The sequence below is a fragment of the Dasypus novemcinctus genome, chromosome 12 (assembly GCF_030445035.2).
Source record: "Dasypus novemcinctus isolate mDasNov1 chromosome 12, mDasNov1.1.hap2, whole genome shotgun sequence".
Taxonomy (NCBI): Eukaryota; Metazoa; Chordata; class Mammalia; order Cingulata; family Dasypodidae; genus Dasypus; species Dasypus novemcinctus.
The window spans coordinates 96,463,543-96,482,730 of record NC_080684.1 but is presented as its reverse complement, the minus strand read 5'-3'; the positions used below and the strand labels follow the sequence as shown (position 1 = coordinate 96,482,730).

The following is a 19,188-nucleotide window of genomic DNA, read 5'->3' as shown; positions in this document are numbered from 1 at the left end:
GCAAAGAGAGAGACGAGGGTCCTGTCTGCCCAGCCCGGGCATCTCTAGCTGTGACCTTGCAGGGTCAGCCAGCCATGGAAGGATAGCCGGGAGTAACAAGGTGGGCTCCAGAAAGGCAGCTGGAGCGCCTGCATTCCCAAGGTCAGGGACATAGGCCACCAGATTCTGCCCACCTTGAGGGCAGGATCTATTCTGAACTAATACTTTCTCCCCAGGGCCCAGCACGGAGCCTGGCATGGAGCGGGCCCCCTTCTAGAATGAAGAGAGGCCTGAAGCATGTAAGCAGGACAGCAGGCCTTACCAGGAGTGCCACAGCTCCTGAGAAATGCTCTAAATGCCTTTTCTTTGAGCCTTTGGGGCAAACGCCATGGGCACTTGGGAGGGCAGGAGAGGTCTGAGCTGCCCGGTGGGTATGAATTCTTTTGGTGGCAGCGGACCTGGGTTCAGACATCAGCTCGGCCCCTCGTGCCTGTCATTCCACCTCTCTGAGCCCCAGTCTCTCAGTCTGTTAAACGGGGAAATTCATATTACCAAATAGTATCAACGTGAGAATGAAAGAGAGGCAGAGATGCCTGCCCCCCCTACAGGCCACCCCACTGCCCCTACTGTGTGCGTCTGATACCACGTTGAAAGGCCACTTGGAAGGAGATCATACTCAAAATCTAAAAAGTATAAGCCTCATTCATTCTTTCATTTAGTCTACACACGTTTACTGAGCACCTACTATTCTGAAGCTGGAGATACAGGTGTGACCAGACCAAACCCCTCCTCAAATGAAAGGAGGCAGGCAATACTCAAGGAAGTGAGGTAAGCAAACCTAAAATACTTGCCACGGTGCCCAGGGCTCAGGTGCAGATGAGGCAGGCCGGGGAGAAGGGAAGAAGGGACACTGCCGTCCTCACCCAGAGTGGCCAGGGAAGGCTTCTTAGCAGACATGGCCTTCAGGGTAGGGTGATTCCCCTCACCCCTCCCCAGCATGTCAGATTCTGTGACTGTAGATGGTGCTGTGGGTTTTGGGGAGCTGGGGAGGAGAGGCAAGGGGCAGCAAGGTCTTTCTTCAGCCTCCCCAGAGCACACCATCCTGAAGAACCTGACATGGAGCATCTACTCCGGAAGCTGAGGCCAGTTTTTACATCCCCAAGTGGCTTCCACATTACCTCCCAAAAAAGCAGAGGTGTGAGCTGGGCGGGGCACAGACTGTCCCTTGTCCCCACCCTTCCCCGCCTCCCGCCTCTGGGGTGTTCCTGAGCCCAAGCTCCCTGATCTAGGAGGGGCTGCACAAAATAACTGGGCCAAGACTGGGCACACCAGGAACACACATCCTGGGCTCCGCAAGCCGCCTGTGAGTCTCAGCACCCGTGAAGTAAGTGCGGCTTCTTCCTTCACTTGCCAGTGTGAGCAATTCACACATTCCTCAAAGCCGTATGGAGCGCCTGCTCTATGCCAGGCTCTCTTCTAGGCACTAAGGATACAGCAGTGGGCAAAACAAAGACCCAGCCCTCATGGCCTTTGCAATCCACAATAAGGGAAATTAATAAGCTAATTACATAGTATACCAAACTGCAGTAAATAAGATGGAGAAAAAGGAAGGAGGAAAGAGGATAGGAATACCAGAGTGGTAGTGTCCTCAATAAAATCCTCACTGGAAAGTTTGCAAAGACCTGAAGGAGGTGATAGAATGAGCCAGGTGCAAATCTGGGGGATGAGAGTTCCAGGGAGAGGAAACAGCAAGTGCAAAGGCCCTGAGGCAGGAGTGTGCCTGGAGCATTTGAGGAAGAGGATGCAGGCCACAAGGACAAGAGAGGAGTGAGCAGATGGGAGCCGGAGAAGACTGAGTGCAGAGGGGCCTGAGGATCCCACAGGTTACAGTGAGGACTTTGGTGTTTGCTCTGAATGAGGAAGGAAGCTACGGAGGGTTTGAGCAGAGGAGTGGCGCCAGCTCACGGACATTTCAGCAGGACGTGGTGTTGCTGTGTTGATAGTAGACTTCAATAGGAGAGGAGAAGCAGGCAGAACTGGCAGGAGCCTGCTGCAATAATCCAGATAAGAGATGATGGTGGCTCGGACCAAGGTGGCAGCAGGGAAGGGGTGGGCAGGGGTCAGACCCTAAATACATTTCAAAAGGACGGCCATGGGATTTTCCGAAAGGGACCTGTAGATTTGGAGAGAAAGGAAGGAGTCAAGCATAACTCCAAGGTTTGTGGCCATGGGAGGAGCAGGTTGGGATTCGGGCAGGGTTCAAAGCTCTATGCCAGCCATGTTAAGTTAAAGAAGCCACTGGAACTCCCGGGGGGGGGGGCGGGGGTGTCAAGTCTCAGTTGGGGACGGGAGTCTGGAATTCCAGGCAAGGTCCTGGGTCCTGGTGGAGTATGAGTTTGCCAGTTGTCAGCACGTGGATGAAGTTAAAGCCATGGGACTCAACGTGATGGCCAAGGGGGCAGGTACCAAGAGAGGGGCTAAGGGCCCAGGGAGAGGCCCAGATGATGTGGAGGCTGAAGGGCAGCAGCCACCCTGGGCACACCAGCTGGGTTCAACATCTAGAGCAGAGGCAGGAGAGAGAGGGCTGGAAGGGCATGGCTGGACGGGAGTTTCTAGCTCCCTGGGGTGGCACTCACCTGCTCTCAAGCCAGCAGGTCAAGCTTCAAGCACTGCCAGCACCTCTTGGAGGGCCTGGAAAAGGGAAGGCACCCAGTAAATATCTTATGGGACAGACGGATGGATGGATGATGGATGGATGGATACTCTTACTCCTAAATGCCCATGAGCATGTGAGGAGTCCCACAGCTTCTCCTGAATCATAGGCTCCTGGGGCCCCTAGTGACGGAGGAGAACAGCTAGAGGAGCCCCTGGTCACCCCTTGGGCCTCCCAACACTGGGTACTATGAAGGTGTGGCTGGGATGGACCTCGCCCTCCCCGCCATCACTGGCTTACCTGGTAGTAAACGGTGACCAGAACTGTTTTTCCCAGCCAGCGCAGTGGGCCCATCGGCTGCGTCTGCTGTGGCGGCCTCCGCATTCTCATCCCTCATTGCCAAAGTGTGGGGAGCATGTGAAGATCGGAGGAGGCGGTGACCGGGCTGTGACTTCGTGTGAATGTCGGTGTGTGTCCATGCGCCCGTCTGTCTGTGCACGGCAGCATGAGTCTGGGTTGTGCTCTCTGTCTGTCAGTACCTGAGCGTCTGTGCGTCTGTCTGTCTACATGAATGTGTGCCTGTGAGTTTGCATGTGTCCGTGTGTACATGGGCCTCCGTGTGTGTTGTGTGTGTGTGTTGTGTCCAGGAGATGGGAGTCAGTATTTCCTAGTTGTCCCAGTGTGACTTGGAGTCAGGGAAGAAGGTTCAAGCGGTATTTAGTTCCCATCTATAGCCATTTATTAAGCACCTACTGTGTGCCAGATGCCCAAATCCACTGTATTGTGGCCACTAGTAGTCCAGGACTACAGGGCAGGGTCGAGCCCACTCCACATTCAGAGCTGGAGCTGGGAGTGGAAGGGCACAAGGTTGCAGCTGTACTTGGGGAAGAAGCTGGAGCCCACAGACCGCACACACGCACACACGCACACACGCACACATGCACACACGCACACACGCACAGTGGAGTTGCCACATCGGGCCTCACCAATTTGCTCACTAAGCACACGCTCCTTCCAGAGCCATAAGTGAGCAGAAGTGGAATGCAGGGAACACCCTGCGCACAGCCTACCATCCCCTGCCCCGCCCCCCACAAGAGGCCACCTCGATCACACTTGAGCTAGGAGTTGACACCTTCACAAAGATTCACTGGCCACTGAGAGCAAGAATAGGCAGCAGGAGAGTTCCCTGGGGAAGATGAGAGCCAGGAGTGGATACCTATAGCAAGGTAGAAAGCTGTTGAGGCAGGCAGGATCCAGATGAGGATTATTTGGGAGACAAACTTTTCGAACATGGCATCGGCACGAGGTAGGAGAACCCAATGGCCAACTTTGGCTCACACTGTCTGGCTTCAAATCTGTCTCTGCCACTTTCCCATTACCCTCCCTGGACCTCCTGGTAATGGGAAGGATGCTCACTGTTATCTTCCTAGTGTTGAAATGAGATTGAGTGAGTTAGTATAGAATAGCTCTTTCCACCACGCCCAAGCATAGCAAGCATTCGGCAGGCCTTAGCTATTAACATTACCGTTGCCTACTGTTGCATCGTATGTTACACAGCAACAAGTTGAAAGGATGAAGATTAAGCAGGGAAGGGAGAGCAGGAGTGCTGAGAAGATGGCTTAGCTTCTCAACAGGGTGGTCAGAAAAGGCTCCGTGAGGTCACATTTGTGCAGAGGCCTGAAGGAGGTGGTACAGCGAGTCGAGTCATGCAGCTATGCTTGGAAGAGCATTCCAGGCAGACGGAACAGGCTGTGCAAAGGCTCGGAGGCCAGCCTGCTCAGGAACAGGCACTACCTGCCTAAGCCATGGGAGCTCGCAGGGAGGTGAGGCCGGGACTCAGTGGGGAGAGGCTCCATTGGCCATGCATCCTAACAGGGCCCCTCTGGCTTCTGCTGGAGAGCTTCCGGTAGGGGTCTGGGCAGGAGCAGGGGGTCCAGTTAGGGGATGACTGCAGTAACCCGGGCTAGAAATGTGAGTCCCTGGACCAGCGTGGGAGCGGAGCAGGAGGTTGAGAAGGGGTCAGAGTCTCCATGGATTAGGAAGTAGAGCAGCAGGACTGACTGACAGTCCGATGGTGGGGGAGATAAGAGAAGGGGGAGTCACAGATGTCTAGGGGTCCTGGCTGGGAAGAGGGGTGAGCCGCACCAACTGCCCCTCCCTGAGGCCAGGCACGAAGGCGGAGGCCGGCGCGGGGAGCTGGGGACTCTGTTTAAGGGCCATTTTGTTATTTCTGCTATGGATTCTTCACCCCTCCAGACACCAAGGGAAGTAGCTGCAAACAGAACATCCTCCCCGCGCCTTCCCACCCCCAGCCCCGCCCAGCCCACGGATTGCCCCAGAGTAAGGTCCAGGAGTGTTTGTTGAGTGAGTCGACGAGGTGCGGCCCTCTTTAGGGCCCTGGTCCCTTCATCTTTCCCCCAGGTCTCCAGCTGAGCCCCAGCTGCCCTGCCCAGCCTTGGAGAACACCCCCTGCCCCCTTCCCCAGCCCCACCCCTGTCCACTCCACCAGGCACCAGGGCGTTTCCTAAGCCCGGGAGGTGTGGAGAGGCCAAGCGTCAAGGTCGGAGCTGGGTCTTGGAGTGAAAGGGTCTGGATTCAAGCGTGCTGCCGGCAGGCAGGGGCCCTGCAGCCAGGGCAGGTTACTGCTCCTGGAGCCCCCGATGACTACCGGTTTTCCTGAGGGGGCTCTGAGGATACCAGGAGACAAGGGTCAGGGTAGCGCTTTGTTGGGGCTCCCCAGCCACCTGCAGGAAGAGTAGGAGGGATGCCCACCAGGCCTCGTCCACCCCTTCAACCTGGCCAAAGCGTTAGGAGACGCAACGACGTGCCATCCCAGCTCCTGCAAAGCTACCCTTAGACGTGCAGCCCCGCCCTCCCATTTTACTGGGGCCCAGACGGGGGGATGCCTGCGCCTAACCCAGTACACTTCCCGGGACACCGCCTGCACCCCGGAAAGCTATCGGGTCAGCGTGGCCCTGGCTGGCACCCCAGCCCTTCAGCCGCTTCCAGTAAAATTGTTCTGGACGGAGGTTCTGAGAGCCCTTCCCAGGGTAATCGTGGGCTCACGTGCCGTGGCCGCCCCCTCCAGTTAGGAAACCTCCTGAGCTGCCGTGGTGGCCCGCTCCCATCCGGCAACCCAAACGAGAGTTTCGAGAGTTTCGCAAAACCGTGCCCACCCCTAGCGCACGCCAACGGGTCGGCCTGGCTGTTCTCTTCCATCTCGCTCGTCGGAGCGCTGGGAGCAGCACCACCCTGGTTTCACAGCCTGCTAAAGAGTCACAACCAGCACTTCCCCGAACCCCCAGGAGGCAGCGGCACCGTGCTCTGCTCGACGGGCAGCCGTGGTGCCAGACACGGGTCCAGTTGTTTACAATGTGGCTAATCAGTGCCCCCTCATAGCGACGCTGTCAACCAGGTGCACTGATCATCTCACAAGGGAGGAAACTGAGGCACAGGATGCTCTGCTCTCCTCTCTCCTTTCCCCTGTCATCACTGTCCCCTCCTCCTCCTCCTCCTTTCTCTCTGTCCTTCTTTCTTGCTGTCTCTCCTCTCTCCTCTCTTCTTCTCTCATCTCTGCCTCTCTCTTCTCTTCCTCTCCTCCCTTCTCCCTTCCCCCATCCTCTATCTCTCTCTTGCCTCTTTCCCTCTCCTCTCCTCCTCTCCTTCCTTCCCCCTCCCCCGTCCTCTCTATCTGCCTCTCTCTCCCCTCTCCTCCTCTCCTCTGTTCCCCTCTTCCCCCATCCTCTCTCTGCCTCTCTCTCTCTTTCCCTCTCTCTTCTCTCTTCCTCTCCTCCCTTCCCCCCTCCCCATCCTCTCTCTCTGCCTCTCACTCCTCTCCTCCTCTCCTCCCTTCCCCCTCCCTGTCCTCTCTCTTTCCCTCTCTCCTCTCCTCCTCTCCTCCTTTCCCCCCTCCCCATCCTCTCTCTCTCTGCCTCTCACTCCTCTCCTCCTCTCCTCCCTTCCCCCTCCCTGTCCTCTCTCTTTCCCTCTCTCCTCTCCTCCTCTCCTCCTTTCCCCCCTCCCCATCCTCTCTCTCTCTGCCTCTCACTCCTCTCTTCCTCTCCTCCCTTCCCCCTCCCTGTCCTCTCTCTTTCCCTCTCTCCTCTCCTCCTCTCCTCCCTTCCCCCTTTCCTGTCCTCTCTCTTTCCCTCTCTCTCCTCTCCTCCTCTCCTCCCTTCCCCCTCTCCCATCCTCTCTCTTTCCCTCTCTCTCCTCTCCTCCTCTCCTCCCTTCCCCCTCTCCCATCCTCTCTTTTTCCCTCTCTCTCCTCTCCTCCCTTCCCCCCTCCCCATCCTCTCTCTATCTCTCACACACCACACTCATACTCACACTCACACCTGCATGTTTTGCAGCCCACCCCTTTTTCACAGTCGTGGGCTGCACCATCAAGCACAGCGTGAAAGAGGGAGAGATGCCCAAGAGACCAGGAGCTCCTCCCAGCCGAGCACATCTGCGATTCTATCCCAACAGAATGGCTCAGATCCCAAGTGGGATAACATACACAGAGAGCTTAGCACTGCGCCCGCAATCCACTGGCTCATGACGACCGCTTTGATTAAAGGCACACCACAGCAGGGGAGGGGCGAGATGGTGGCCGGGCCTGGCTGCGGACACTGGGGAGAGGTCCATCAAAAATGGACAGGACCTTAGAAGTCGTCAAGCCCATTCTCGTGAAAGCGTGGATCTGAGGCTCAAGCTGAGGCCCCAAGGAGAGCCAGGCAAGGCTGAGGACCAGGCTTAGGCCTCCTGCCCACCCACCCCATGCCCCACCCACCTCCTCTATCAGACCAAGAAGAGTAGGGCCCCCGGCCTGCCCGTTCTCCTACTGCCCAGGGTGAAGAGCGGCTTCCCAGCAGGACACCCACAGGTTCTAGGCCCACGGGGGGACCAGACCCTGGAGAAGAGAAGGGTTGGTCGGGAGCTTACCTTGTAGGCACCCCCTCCAGAAGGTCTTCCCTGACCACCTCAGCAAGCTGTAACTCGCTCCTGGGCCCTTAGAAGACTCTTCATTTCCATCACCAGCATGGAAGATAATAAATTCCTCAGAGTTGAACAATACTCTGCCATTTCAAAAGCTTCCACTTTCTTCTTCCTGTCTGATTATTGCAAGCCTTTAAGGTAGACTGAGCTATGGATTCCATTTCCATTTTGCACACCAGGAAGTGAATGAAGGAGGTCAAGGGAAGCAAAGTGATTTGCCCAAGGTCTTCTCAAACTAGGCGTTAAATTTTGGGGCTTCCCAAGCCTCAGGTCTCTTTCCATTCCTTTTGTACCCACCCTGTTCCAAGCCACCATCATCTGCTGTCTCATCAGCTACAGGAACCTTCTCACTGCTTCGCCCTGGCTACGCTCGGCCCCTCCAGTCCATTTGCCTCTTAAGATGCAATTCAGATCACAGCACCCTGCTGCTTCAAGCCCTTTCATGTTTCCCATTGCTCTTAGGAGAAAGGTAAGCTCTTTAGCACTACCCATTGGCCCCAGGTGGCCCTGCACAGCCTGGCCCCTGGCTGCCTCTTCTCACTTAGGGTTCCCCGAACTCCTCCATCAGCTCTTTTAGATCCAGCCCTTCTTTCTATTTTTTTTTTTAAGATTTATTTTTTATTTATTTCTCTCCCTTCCCTCCCCACCCCGCCACCCCAGTTGTCTGTTCTCTGTGTCCCTTTGCTGCATGTTCTTCTTTCGTCCGCTTCTGTTGTTGTCAGCAGCATGGGAATCTGTGTCTCTTTTTGTTGCGTCATCTTGCCGCGTCAGCTCTCCATGTGTGCAGCGCCATTCCTGGGCAGGCTGAACTTTCTTTTCGCGCTGGGTGGCTCTCCTTACAGTGCATACTCCTTGTGCGTGGGGCTCCCCCACACGGGGAACATCCCTGCGTGGCACGGCACTCCTTGCGCGCATCAGCACTGAGCGTGGTCCAGCTCCACACGGGTCAAGGAGGCCCGAGGTTTGAACCGCGGACCTCCCATGTGGTAGACGGACGCCCTAACCACTGGGCCAAGTCTGCTTCCCAGCCCTTCTTTCAATCCCCTGGTCAAGCTGTGATACCTCTGGCCGCTGTTCATTCTGTGCTCTCCATGCCTCTGCCTCTATTCTGCCTAGGGAACGTTGCTTTATCCATCAGATGTCAGCCCAAACCTCACCCCTCAGCCTGGTCCCCACACGAGGTGGGATGCTGCTGAGAGGCAGGGAAGTGTGGGACCTAAAAACAGGAGGTGCAGTAGTTAGATACACAGGCCCTAGTGTCAAACCCAGCTCCTCCATCTCCCCACCAGGTGACTTTGGACAAATGACATCCTGTCTGTGCCTCATTTCTGGCCTCTGAATAATGGGCATAATTAAAGTGCTTACTTCATAGGGTTCTAATAAGAACTGATGAGTTAATATGTGTACAGTGCTTGGCATGGCACCCAGCATATACTGAGCAATCAGCGGACATTAGCCATCTATGTGTGACACTAGCCTGTGACCTGCTCTCATTGGGCCACATGGGTATCTTACTTTCACAGCTCTTTGTTCTGGCTGGTAACTAGAAACGTTATTATTCATATTATTATCTGATGACATGAGAACTTAAGTTCTAGAAAGACATGGACCAGGCCTGTTTTTTGCATCCTGTCTCCCAGGCCCAACCCAGAACCTGAAGCTATGGCGGCACCCAGTTCACATTTGTTCAGCCAACACCTCCCACACTAGACAGAGTTCCTTCCTCTCCACTCTGTGAGGCCTGTTCCCAACACAGTGTGTGAATCTCTAGGCCATGTATGGCCAAACTACAGTCAATGGGCCAAACGCAACCCATTGCCAGTTTTTGTAAATAGCTTTATTGGGACACGACTATGCTTACCGTTTACATAGGGTCTGTGACTGCTTCCCTGCTGCAGCGGCAGAGTTGAGTTGTTGCATCCAAGACCACATGGCCTGCAAAACCAAAAATACTTACCATCTGCCCCTTTACAGAAAAAGTTGCTGATGTGTGCTCTATATATTTGTAAGCTTCTTGAAGCCAAGACCAAGGCTTCATGGGGTTGGTATGAGGATAAAAAAGGTCAATCCATGCAAGATGCTTAGAATAGGGCCTGGCATACTGGAGGAGCTCCATAAGTGCATATAGGTATAACATAGTTCCATGTGCTTAATCAGAGAAAGCAGCAAACATTTACTCAATGAACCCATGGTGGATACATCAGATGGTTCCTGCTCCTCGTGATAGGTTTCAGCACTAAGACCAGGCTCAGTGGTCAATTAAGACAATTAAGTTGTCTTCATTGAAGGGGGAGGGACATCAGAAATAATGACAGTTGTTACCTTGTACTGAACGTCTTCTAACTAGGAACCATACGGATATTATCCAATCCTTACAACAGCGCTGCTCAAATTTTATTATGTACAGATCCACTCGGGGTCTTATTCAAATGGAGATTCTGAATCGGTAGGTCTGGGATGGGCCTGAGGGTACGGATTTCTAACAAGTCGTCCCCCCCCCCAATCTCCCCTGCCCCCCGCCCCCCCATGAGGCCCACACTGTGGTCTTTGAGCAGTGAGGCCTTACTGTTTTCCTTTTGAATTGGATATTAGCACTATTCCCATTTCATAGGATGGGGAAACTGAGGCTTAGAGGTAAAGACCTTTGTCCAAAGTCACACAGTTAGTGACTGACAGAGCCAGGGTTAACTCTGGCATAACTAACTCCAAACTCCCCGGTCTACCTGAGACCCAGCATTGCCCAGCCAGAGAGACCTCCATGGCGAGACGTCTGAACACAGGACTCTGCTTGCTCTTAGACCAGCTTCCTTCCCAGCCTGGGTCTGGACCCTGCGAAGTCCAGCCTTCCTGGGCATGTTGCTACAATTACGGCTCCCCCCTCCTCCACCCGTCGCCCTCTCTCTGGGCCAAGAGACCTCTTCTGAGGGAGGCTGATATTTGGGTTGGCTCTGCTGGGTTGAAGAGGCATGTCTGTATACCCCGCTGGTGCCATTATTTAGAGCATATCACAAGCTGCTTCGGTACCTTCTATAGCCATTCTGTGTCCTCCATGTTGCTCTTTGCTGGCTGCAACACAGCAGACCTCTCACTCCTGTCGTCCTCCATCCTCTTCGCACACGCCTGGGCTCTCCTTGCACACACACACACACACACAGATAAATGCACACACATACACACATGCATTCTTGCAATACACATATGTGCATACAGACATGCAAACACAGGCACAGCATCCAAGTTCCCTCTACACCCAGCACTCCCTTCTGCTGGCAGGAAGACTAAGCCTGGGCATCGGGGCTCCCCCACTGGGACGGAACTGGAAGCATCACCCCCTGGGCCCCCAGGAGACCACCTGCTCTGAGGGCTTACCAGGGAGCGGCAGTATGGACTGGGCCTCCCAGGTGCAGGCATGCTGTGGCCAGGAAGAGCCCGTTTGCTTGGAGGAAGCCGGCCAGAGCCCTTCCTCATCTGGGCAGCTGCCTTGGGCAAGTTATCTCACCTCTTCTGAACCTCGGTTTTCTTGTCTGCAAATTGGGGCAAAAAACACACCCTGCGGGGCTGCTATGAAGATTAAATTATATAATGTATGTTCGGCACCCACTCAACACCCGACACCGAGTGGGTGCTTAATGAATGTTACGTCCCTTCTCCTGGGTCTTCAATAAGCTCTCACCATCTTCATGTGCGTATAAAAAGAGAATTAGAGCTGCTTTGTGTGTGCGTGGGCACGGGCTGGTGTGCTTGGACCAGAGGGACAAGGCTGGGATACGTTGCCTTCTCTTAGGAAATGGTTTGCAGGGAAGGCGCAGCCCCGTTGGGGTGGAAGAAGAGGTCTGAGATGGAGCGCTTGTTGCTCTCTCCAGCTGCCTCCGGCCCCTCCTCCTCTGGCTCCTGCTTCTGTATGTGCAGCTCAGTTTTGACCCACATTCCCGTAATATAATCCCCTTGTGCAACGACATTAATCAGCAGTGTAGACTTTACTGAGGATTCTTGGGGGAAACAGAGGAAGGGTTTTTACACAACACATAGCATAGAAAACTGCCTATATTCATTTCCTAGGGCACTGTAACAAATTTGCCATAAACTTGATGACTTAAAACAACAAAAATTTATTCTCTTGTGGTTCCGGGGAGCAGAAATCTCAAATCAAGGTGTCAGCAGGGGCACGGTTCCTCCAAAAACTCTAGGGGAAGGGCCTTCCTTGCCTCGTCCAGCTTCTAGAGGCTCCCGGCATTCCCTGGCTCACAGCAGCACCCCTCCCAAAGCCGCCTCCATCTTCCCGTGGCCTTCTTACCGTGTCTCCATGTGTCCTTTTCGGTCCCTTATAAGAAAAGGCTCTGGATTTCGGCCCGAGCTAGTCCAGGATGATCTCACCTAGACCTTTACCTTAATTACATCTGCCAAGACTCTATTTCCAAATCCTGGCAGTCTGAGGCTCTGGGTGGACAGGAAGTGGGAGGGGCCATGATTCAGCCCACTCTACTGCCAGAAAGTCTTTAGAGAAGTTTCCTCTCTAGAGAGGAAGAGGCTCTGCTCCAAAAGGGGCAGGGGCAGGGAGGAGGAGGCTCTGTTCTCGGGCCTTTACTGCCCAAGCCTGTTATCCTCTGGCTAACAGGGCTCCCCTTCCTGAGAGGCCGTGAAGCACGCAAAGCAGTTAAAGAAAGCACCCTTCTCCTCTACACCAGCCTGGAGACAGCACTGCTGTCTGCCCAGCCCACATCGCCCAGGACAGGGAGGAAAGGCTTGAGGGCACTCGCTGCCTATTCGAAATTGGAGAGAAAAGGATACTCGGCTAACTTTCCAAAGACTGTTCCCGACCCCATTCCTGCGGTGCTCCCCCTAGCCCCAGCCCCCGCAGCCTTCCCTCGGCACTCGGCTCAGTGGCCCCCCTTTCCTCCTGGCCTGCCACACACGGGACCTGCCAGCCCTCCCCCTCCAGCGATTTCTCACTTTTCATAAAATATTATTTTCTTCTCCTGCCCTCTTGTCAGACCTTCCTTCTTACCTCATCCTGAGGATTTTGTATTTTACTGTTTTTTGTACTTGCCCTTTTCTCTCCAATGTGTCTGCTTCTTCCTCTTTCTGAACGACCTCGCCACATTAAGTCACTTGGTGAGCTCATATTGGAGACCTACTATGTCCTGGGCACTGAACTAGGTACTGGGAACAGAGAGAATGAGGAGAGGGAAAAATAAAACCCCGTTTTTGCTCCCATTGGCCCCCACTTGCAGCAGAGCCTACTTATAAGTAGGTATTTATAACTATCATTTATCGAATTTTACTATTTGTCCCAGAAACCTATCTAAGTGCATTATTGTAGTCAACTCATTTAATGTCACAACAATCCTATAAGGCAGGCACTATTACCATCCCCCATCTTACAGCTGTGGAAACTGAGGCACAGGGAGGTGAAATAACTTACCCAAACTTACACAGCTAATAGACATGAGAGCCAGACTCAAATTTAAGTCATGTGGTTCCACTCCCCCACTACACCACATTGCCTCTCAGTGTGCCCCAAGGCCCCAAAGCCCAGAAGAGAGCGCTAATAACTTTGCCTAGGGAAGTCAGGGAAGGCTCCATGGCAGAGGGGACTTTGTACTGGGTTTTGATGGGTGAATAGAAGTTCACTGAGTGAAGTAGAGCAGTAAACACTCAGTATGTCAAAAGTCAGAGGAATGAAAAGACATGGCCAATATCATGGAAAGTTTATTCTGACCTGGCGAGAGGGAGACATGGGGACCAGGAGGCATGAGGCTGGCAGGAGGGCAGAGGCCAAGCCCCCCAGGTCCTCTATGCAGGGATGAGATGCTTGAGTTTGGTCCTGCAAGCAGTGGGGAGCCACTGCAGGGCTGTGAGCTGAGCAGTGGCTTGCTTGTTCTCCCTACCCAGGTCCCCCCCCCCCGCCCCCCGCCCAGCACAGCTGAGCACTCTTGCCTCAGGGCTGTACCCATACACCCCTCCTCTGGGCTGCCCCCTCCCTCCCTCCCACGTCCCTCAGGCTCATGGCCATGCTGTTTTCTCTCTGCCTCTCCGTGTTCCGCAGGGGCTGTGAGGGCCTCCAGTATCTTCCCCATCCTGAGTGTGATTCTGCTTTTCATGGGTGGACTGTGCATCGCAGCCAGTGAGTTCTACAAGACCCGGCACAACATCATCCTGAGTGCCGGCATCTTCTTCGTGTCTGCAGGTAATGGCCACTGGGCCGACAGGTGGGAGTCAGGGCCCTCCAGGGGGCAGAGGCTGGGTTTGGGGTGCTCAGTGGCTGGAAGGACCCAGCAGAGAGAGGCGAGGGAAGAGAGGAATCTCCAGGCCTTCCAGGGTGTGTCTGCAAGGAAGGTCACACTGGGGCTCCTGCCCATAGCAAGGCCCAGGCCCCCCACCAAGCCCTCCAGGAACACCCCCGGGCCCCGTCCCCTGGCCCAGTGGTCCATCCCCCCCCCCCCCCACTGCTTAGGAAAGGGTCAAAGCCCTGGGTCCCTCTTGGAGTACTGGATCTCCCCCCACCTGCCCTCTCCCCTCTGGGTACAAGTGGACCTATGAGGAGTCTGGAGAGGGGGACGTGGTCAAGTGGCCTCACCATTCCCCGAACCCCTGTTTGGGCCTGGCCCCATCCCAAGGGAGAGTTTGCCCCACTGACCCACCCAGCCAGCACATGAAGCCAGATTTCTGAGCCCCATTATGAGATGGAGCATGCTTGCTTCAGATGCCACAAAAACCACATGCACCATTTTATAAGAACGACTAGCGTTGCAGAAGAGCTTTTGTAAGACTGAGCTCACTGAATCCCTTCCATGGCCCTAAAGGAATAAGTCCTGTCATTACCCCCTTTTTACAGATCTGGGAACACTGATTAAGGTCAAGTTAACTTGCCAAAGGCCATACACAGCTATCAGGTGGCAGAGCCAGGCTCTAGCCCAGGCACTCTGGCTCAGGAAGCCATTCTCACCCCTCTGCTACACCAAGTTCAAATCCCTGTGTGGCCCTGAGCAGCTTCCTCACCCTCTCTGCCTCCGTTTCCTCATCCATAGCACAGGAAAGGCAGGAGTGAAGGCTAATACTCAACAGCCATGACGACCGCAGCACGCCTTGTGGGCTGCCTCTTTCTTCTCTCCCCTCTTTCCATGTCCGTCTCCATGTGCCCTTCCTTTTGTGACTCTCTCCAAAGGGAATAATAAAGTATTCAAGGGGATGCCTGGCAGTGTCACGCTGCACCGGCCAGTCCCCTGGCCACCAACATGCTGGGGAGGGAGGGGCCCCTGCTGCCCCTGTGCTTTAACCCTGCCCGGGCCTGGCACCCTCTAGACACTAACGGGCCCTGCTCTGCCTCCGCCCCGCCCGTGCCCACCCGTGTCCGCAGGGCTGAGTAACATCATCGGCATCATAGTGTACATCTCTGCCAATGCCGGAGACCCCTCCAAGAGCGACTCCAAAAAGAACAGCTACTCATACGGCTGGTCCTTCTACTTCGGCGCCCTGTCCTTCATCATCGCCGAGATGGTCGGCGTGCTGGCCGTGCACATGTTCATCGACCGGCACAAACAGCTGCGGGCCACGGCCCGCGCCACGGACTACCTCCAGGCCTCGGCGATCACCCGCATCCCCAGCTACCGCTACCGCTACCAGCGCCGCAGCCGCTCCAGCTCGCGCTCCACGGAGCCCTCGCACTCCAGGGACGCGTCCCCCGCGGGCCTCAAGGGCTTCAACCCCCTGCCATCCACGGAGATCTCCATGTACACGCTCAGCAGGGACCCCCTGAAGGCCGCCCCCACGCCCACCGCCACCTACAACTCCGACAGGGATAACAGCTTCCTCCAAGTCCACAACTGTATCCAGAAGGAGAGCAAGGACTCGCTCCACACCAACACAGCCAACCGCCGGACCACCCCCGTGTGAAGCCCGCTGGGGGGCCCCGCAGATGCGGGGCCTCGGCCAGGGTGCGGGGGCGCCAGGGGCGGGAGGAGGGGCGCGGCCCGCAGCGGGGCGGGGAGTGGGGGCCTACCAAACCATCCGCAGGGGAACCTTCCCAAAGCAAAAAAAAACAAAAAAAGAGAAAAACATAACAAGTAAATTAAAAAAAAAAAAGAACAAAACATAAGAGGAACAAAGAAGCAAAACAACAACAGGAAGTGTGAAAAACATAAATGAGGGCAGGAAAACAAACTTTTAAAAACAGTGAGAGGGATAAAAAATTTAAAATAGAAAATAAATCTAAAAGAAAATGCATGATTTCCCATGTACCATTATTTTAACATTAAAACAAAAACAATTTAAATGAAAAGATAAAAGGGAGCAGAGATAACATTGAAGCAAAAAATGAGAAGGAGCCAAAAGGAAGGGGGATGCTCTTTGTATCTGTCAGGGTTTTACGTTGCTCTTGTTTTGTTTGGTGTTTTAAAGTGGGGAGAAGTACTTCTCAGTTCAGTTCCCTGTAACCCCGAGCGGGCTCTGCCTCCCTGGGGGAGTGGGGGGGCGCGGTGGAGACTCAGGAGTCCTGGGTCGGGCGAGCCTCTTGGTCACTGCCAGGTCCCTGGAGCGGCCCTGGCCGGGTGCCCCAGGATGGCTGGGCATGCCGAGTGGTGACAGAAGGGCTCCTCCCAGCACGAGGGGCACCTGCAGGCCTCCAGGCCTCCCACAAGGCCTTCCTCCCTGCCGTCTGCAGGTGCCTGGAGGGACCGCGCGGGGACTTGCCCAGCCCTCAGCCCCTGTCCTTAAAGGTCCTTAATCCACTGTGATGGCTTCCTAGGCCTCGAGGGAAGGGAAGGGATGGCTGCTGCTGGTGGCTCACCGCGACGCCCGGAAACCCCCGGAACCCGCACGGAGAGCCTCTTGGAATCACTGTCCCCAAGCTCCTGTCCTTGGGGTCAGGAGATGCCTTTATATCCCCCCAGGTGATATAAAGCAGCTCTCCCGCCTCACCCCTCCCCTCAGGGCCACCCGGTGACCCTGGGGCAATGGTAGACCCCCAGACTCAAGGCCCCCAGGCCCCCTGGGAAGGGGAAGTCACTGACCCTTTGGGGGTCCTTGGACTCACCGGCGCCCTCTTGGGGCCCAGTAAGTCCAACAATGACACTGCAAAAAGGTTTCTTTTTACAAAAGAAAAAGGAAAAACACGTGGTGATTTTTTTTTTAATAAAAAAACCACAGATTATAAATAAATGTAAATATATAAGTGGATTTACTTGCAAGAAAATCAGATAGTATTTTTCTTTTAATTCTTTTCCAGCTTTAAACTGTGAAAACAAAAAAAAAATGGGGTGGGGTGGGTGTCTTAACATTTAGCAGGGAACTTGTAAAGAGGAAACAGAAAAATATACAAATCCATTTAAAAAAAAAAGTTGTGAGAGATGAGAGCTGGGCCTAAAGCAGGAAGGAGAGAAAGGCCCCAGCCAGCTGCAGGGAATTCTAAGAGGGACATATCTCTTCCTTCTACAAGGAAGGTGCTGCTAAAGGGTTCGAGAGAATCACAACCAAGAATCAGGTGTATCTGAAGGAGACCGCACGCCCCACCCACACACACACTCTTACACACACACACAGCCACACACCTCACATACATACAAGCACACACCTCACACACTCACACACAGCCCTCTAAGCCCAATGCTAAAGGCCCTCACAGGGCTCCTCTCATAGTCTAAGCCTTCCGTCCCATACAGCTGGAGTGCGGTTCCAAGAAAACTGACCCGCGCTCTCCACAGCCAGGGAGGACGACTACGGCAGCAGCTCCACACTGGCCTCTACACTTCCTCATGCCCTCCTGCCACACCGTGTGCACGGGCAGGGCCCTGGACTCCAGATTCCTCTGCTGGGTAGCGGCTTTGGGCCTTAGTTTCCCCCTGTGCAAACACGTGGCTTGACCCAAATGAGCTGCATTCTTGTTCTGTCTATGACTTAAGATTTGCCATCTCACCAGAGAAAGATGCCAGGGACGACCAAAGCACCTGCCCGGCCGCCCCTGTCCCCTGAGAACAGTCCCAAGTCATCAGCCTGTCACACACGCATGCACGGGCACGCACACGCACACACTTGCACATACATCCCACACGCCTCCTCACTGTGCTCCCCAACCCCACATCCAGTGTCAAAGCAAAAATACACACACGTGAGCAAACGTTCAAAGAGGGAAAAGCCGCCCTTCATTTCGTCCCCTCTTTCTTTAATGCCATAACCCTATCGGAGAGACAAAGGGCATGTCCAGGAGAGAAGACAGCACTCGCGAGGTGTTCCCCACTGTCCCTGGGGATCAGAGGAAGAGGGGATCCCCCGAGGTTTGCTGGGAGGGGTTAAGGCTGAAGGGATGGAGAGTGTTTAGCAAAGTTCAGTCCCAGGGTGAGGACAAACCCCAAAAGGTAAACTTAACACCACAGACTAAAGTCGGGGGGCAACCGTGTTTCTTTCCCTGAGTGACAGGAGCCAGTTCAGGCTGAGAGAAATCCAGCAGCTTCCCCAACTAGAAACATCGGACCAGTCTGTGAGCCTCCCACCGAGGTCACCTCTGCTGACTCCATCAGCGTGACTCTCTGGGTTTGCCTCTTTCTTACGCTGGCCTGGCCTGAGGCTACTCAAGTTGAGCTCTCTGGAGAGTTTCAGGGAGCAGCTGGCAAGGCTTTCTGGGCCTGTTCATCCCTGGCGGCCCTGCCCATCCCCAGTGGCCCTGTCCCATCCTTTGTCTGGGAAAGGAAAGTTAGTTGCCCCAGGTCAGTGGCAGCTGGAACCCTGCAAGTCTGCTTGAGCCACAGGCAGAACATCTGCCAGTCCAGTCCAGAGGGGCTGGGGAAGGCCAAGGGCCCCAGGGCCGAGCGGAGGGGCAAGTTCAAGGGCTGTGGCAACCGCGGTTTTTCTGTCAGGGCAGAAACCACCATCTCCCCTTCCCGCCCTCCCCAACCTTGCCCACCAACCCTCCAGATTCCAAACCTGAATGGCTCAAGGATTAGAGAGAAGGGAGAGGCCCCAAGAAAATACCAAACAAGCAGGCACTGTTCCAAGAAAACTGGCCCCCACCCTGAGTTCTGGCAGAGCGTCTAGGGTGACAACTGGCTCTTCTTTGCAGGCTGTGAGGCCCGAGCCTTGGGTCTGCTGCAGAAGGCCACTGGGTGTGGGGTGAGCGCCAGCATGACCGAGAAAGGGCTGGGGGCTCGGAGGCAAGGAGGCAGGACCGGGACTGCAAGGGTGCGTCCCAGAGTGGACGATTGCTCATGTCCAGCTCAAACCAGTTCAAGAAACCAATCCATTTTATTTTCTTGGTGGGTCCTTTTTTTTTCAGACTGTTAACAGAAAAAAAATTTTAAAAAGCAGAAAACTGAAAAAAAAAAATCCTGGTACATGAAATAAAGATTTTTTTTTATAGCTTGGTCCTCACTTTGGTGGATTTCTTTGTTTCCCCAACTCATGACATCACATTTAAAACAATCCTAAAGTCACCGATTCTCAGAGCTGGGGGTGGGGAAGGCTTAGAAACCATGTAGCAGAGTGTCCCCGCTCCCCAGGTCATGAGCCCCTCTTAAATATCCTTTACTGATCCTTACACACCTCCAGCGGCAAGGGGCTCACCCCCTCCATCAGCAGTCCCAGCCGCT

General features: G+C 54.6%; 1 protein-coding gene and 1 long non-coding RNA gene across 6 annotated transcripts in view; one reads left to right on the top strand and one right to left on the bottom strand.

The window, feature by feature from the left end:
• CACNG2 (calcium voltage-gated channel auxiliary subunit gamma 2) overlaps window positions 1–18,958 on the top strand; it is a 121,715-nt gene extending 102,757 nt beyond the window's left edge. The window contains exons 3-4 of the mRNA XM_004456387.4: window positions 13,659–13,799; window positions 14,970–18,958. Of these exons, the coding sequence (XP_004456444.1) occupies window positions 13,659–13,799; window positions 14,970–15,505 (677 nt within the window). The 3' untranslated portion in view covers window positions 15,506–18,958. The remainder of the gene's footprint in view (window positions 1–13,658; window positions 13,800–14,969) is intronic.
• Window positions 1–19,188, bottom strand: part of LOC105745932 (uncharacterized) — a 67,949-nt gene that overhangs the window by 13,350 nt on the left and 35,411 nt on the right. For 4 of the 5 annotated variants that reach the window (XR_011650311.1, XR_011650313.1, XR_011650314.1 and 1 more), the window contains 4 exons: window positions 9,474–9,547; window positions 7,559–8,828; window positions 2,616–2,670; window positions 302–2,152 (listed from right to left, as the gene is read on the bottom strand). This is a non-coding gene — a long non-coding RNA (uncharacterized lncRNA). Of the gene's footprint in view, window positions 1–301; window positions 2,153–2,615; window positions 2,671–7,558; window positions 8,829–9,473; window positions 9,548–11,906; window positions 12,781–19,188 lie in introns of those variants that run through there. The other variant, XR_001118507.4, reaches the window with a different exon arrangement.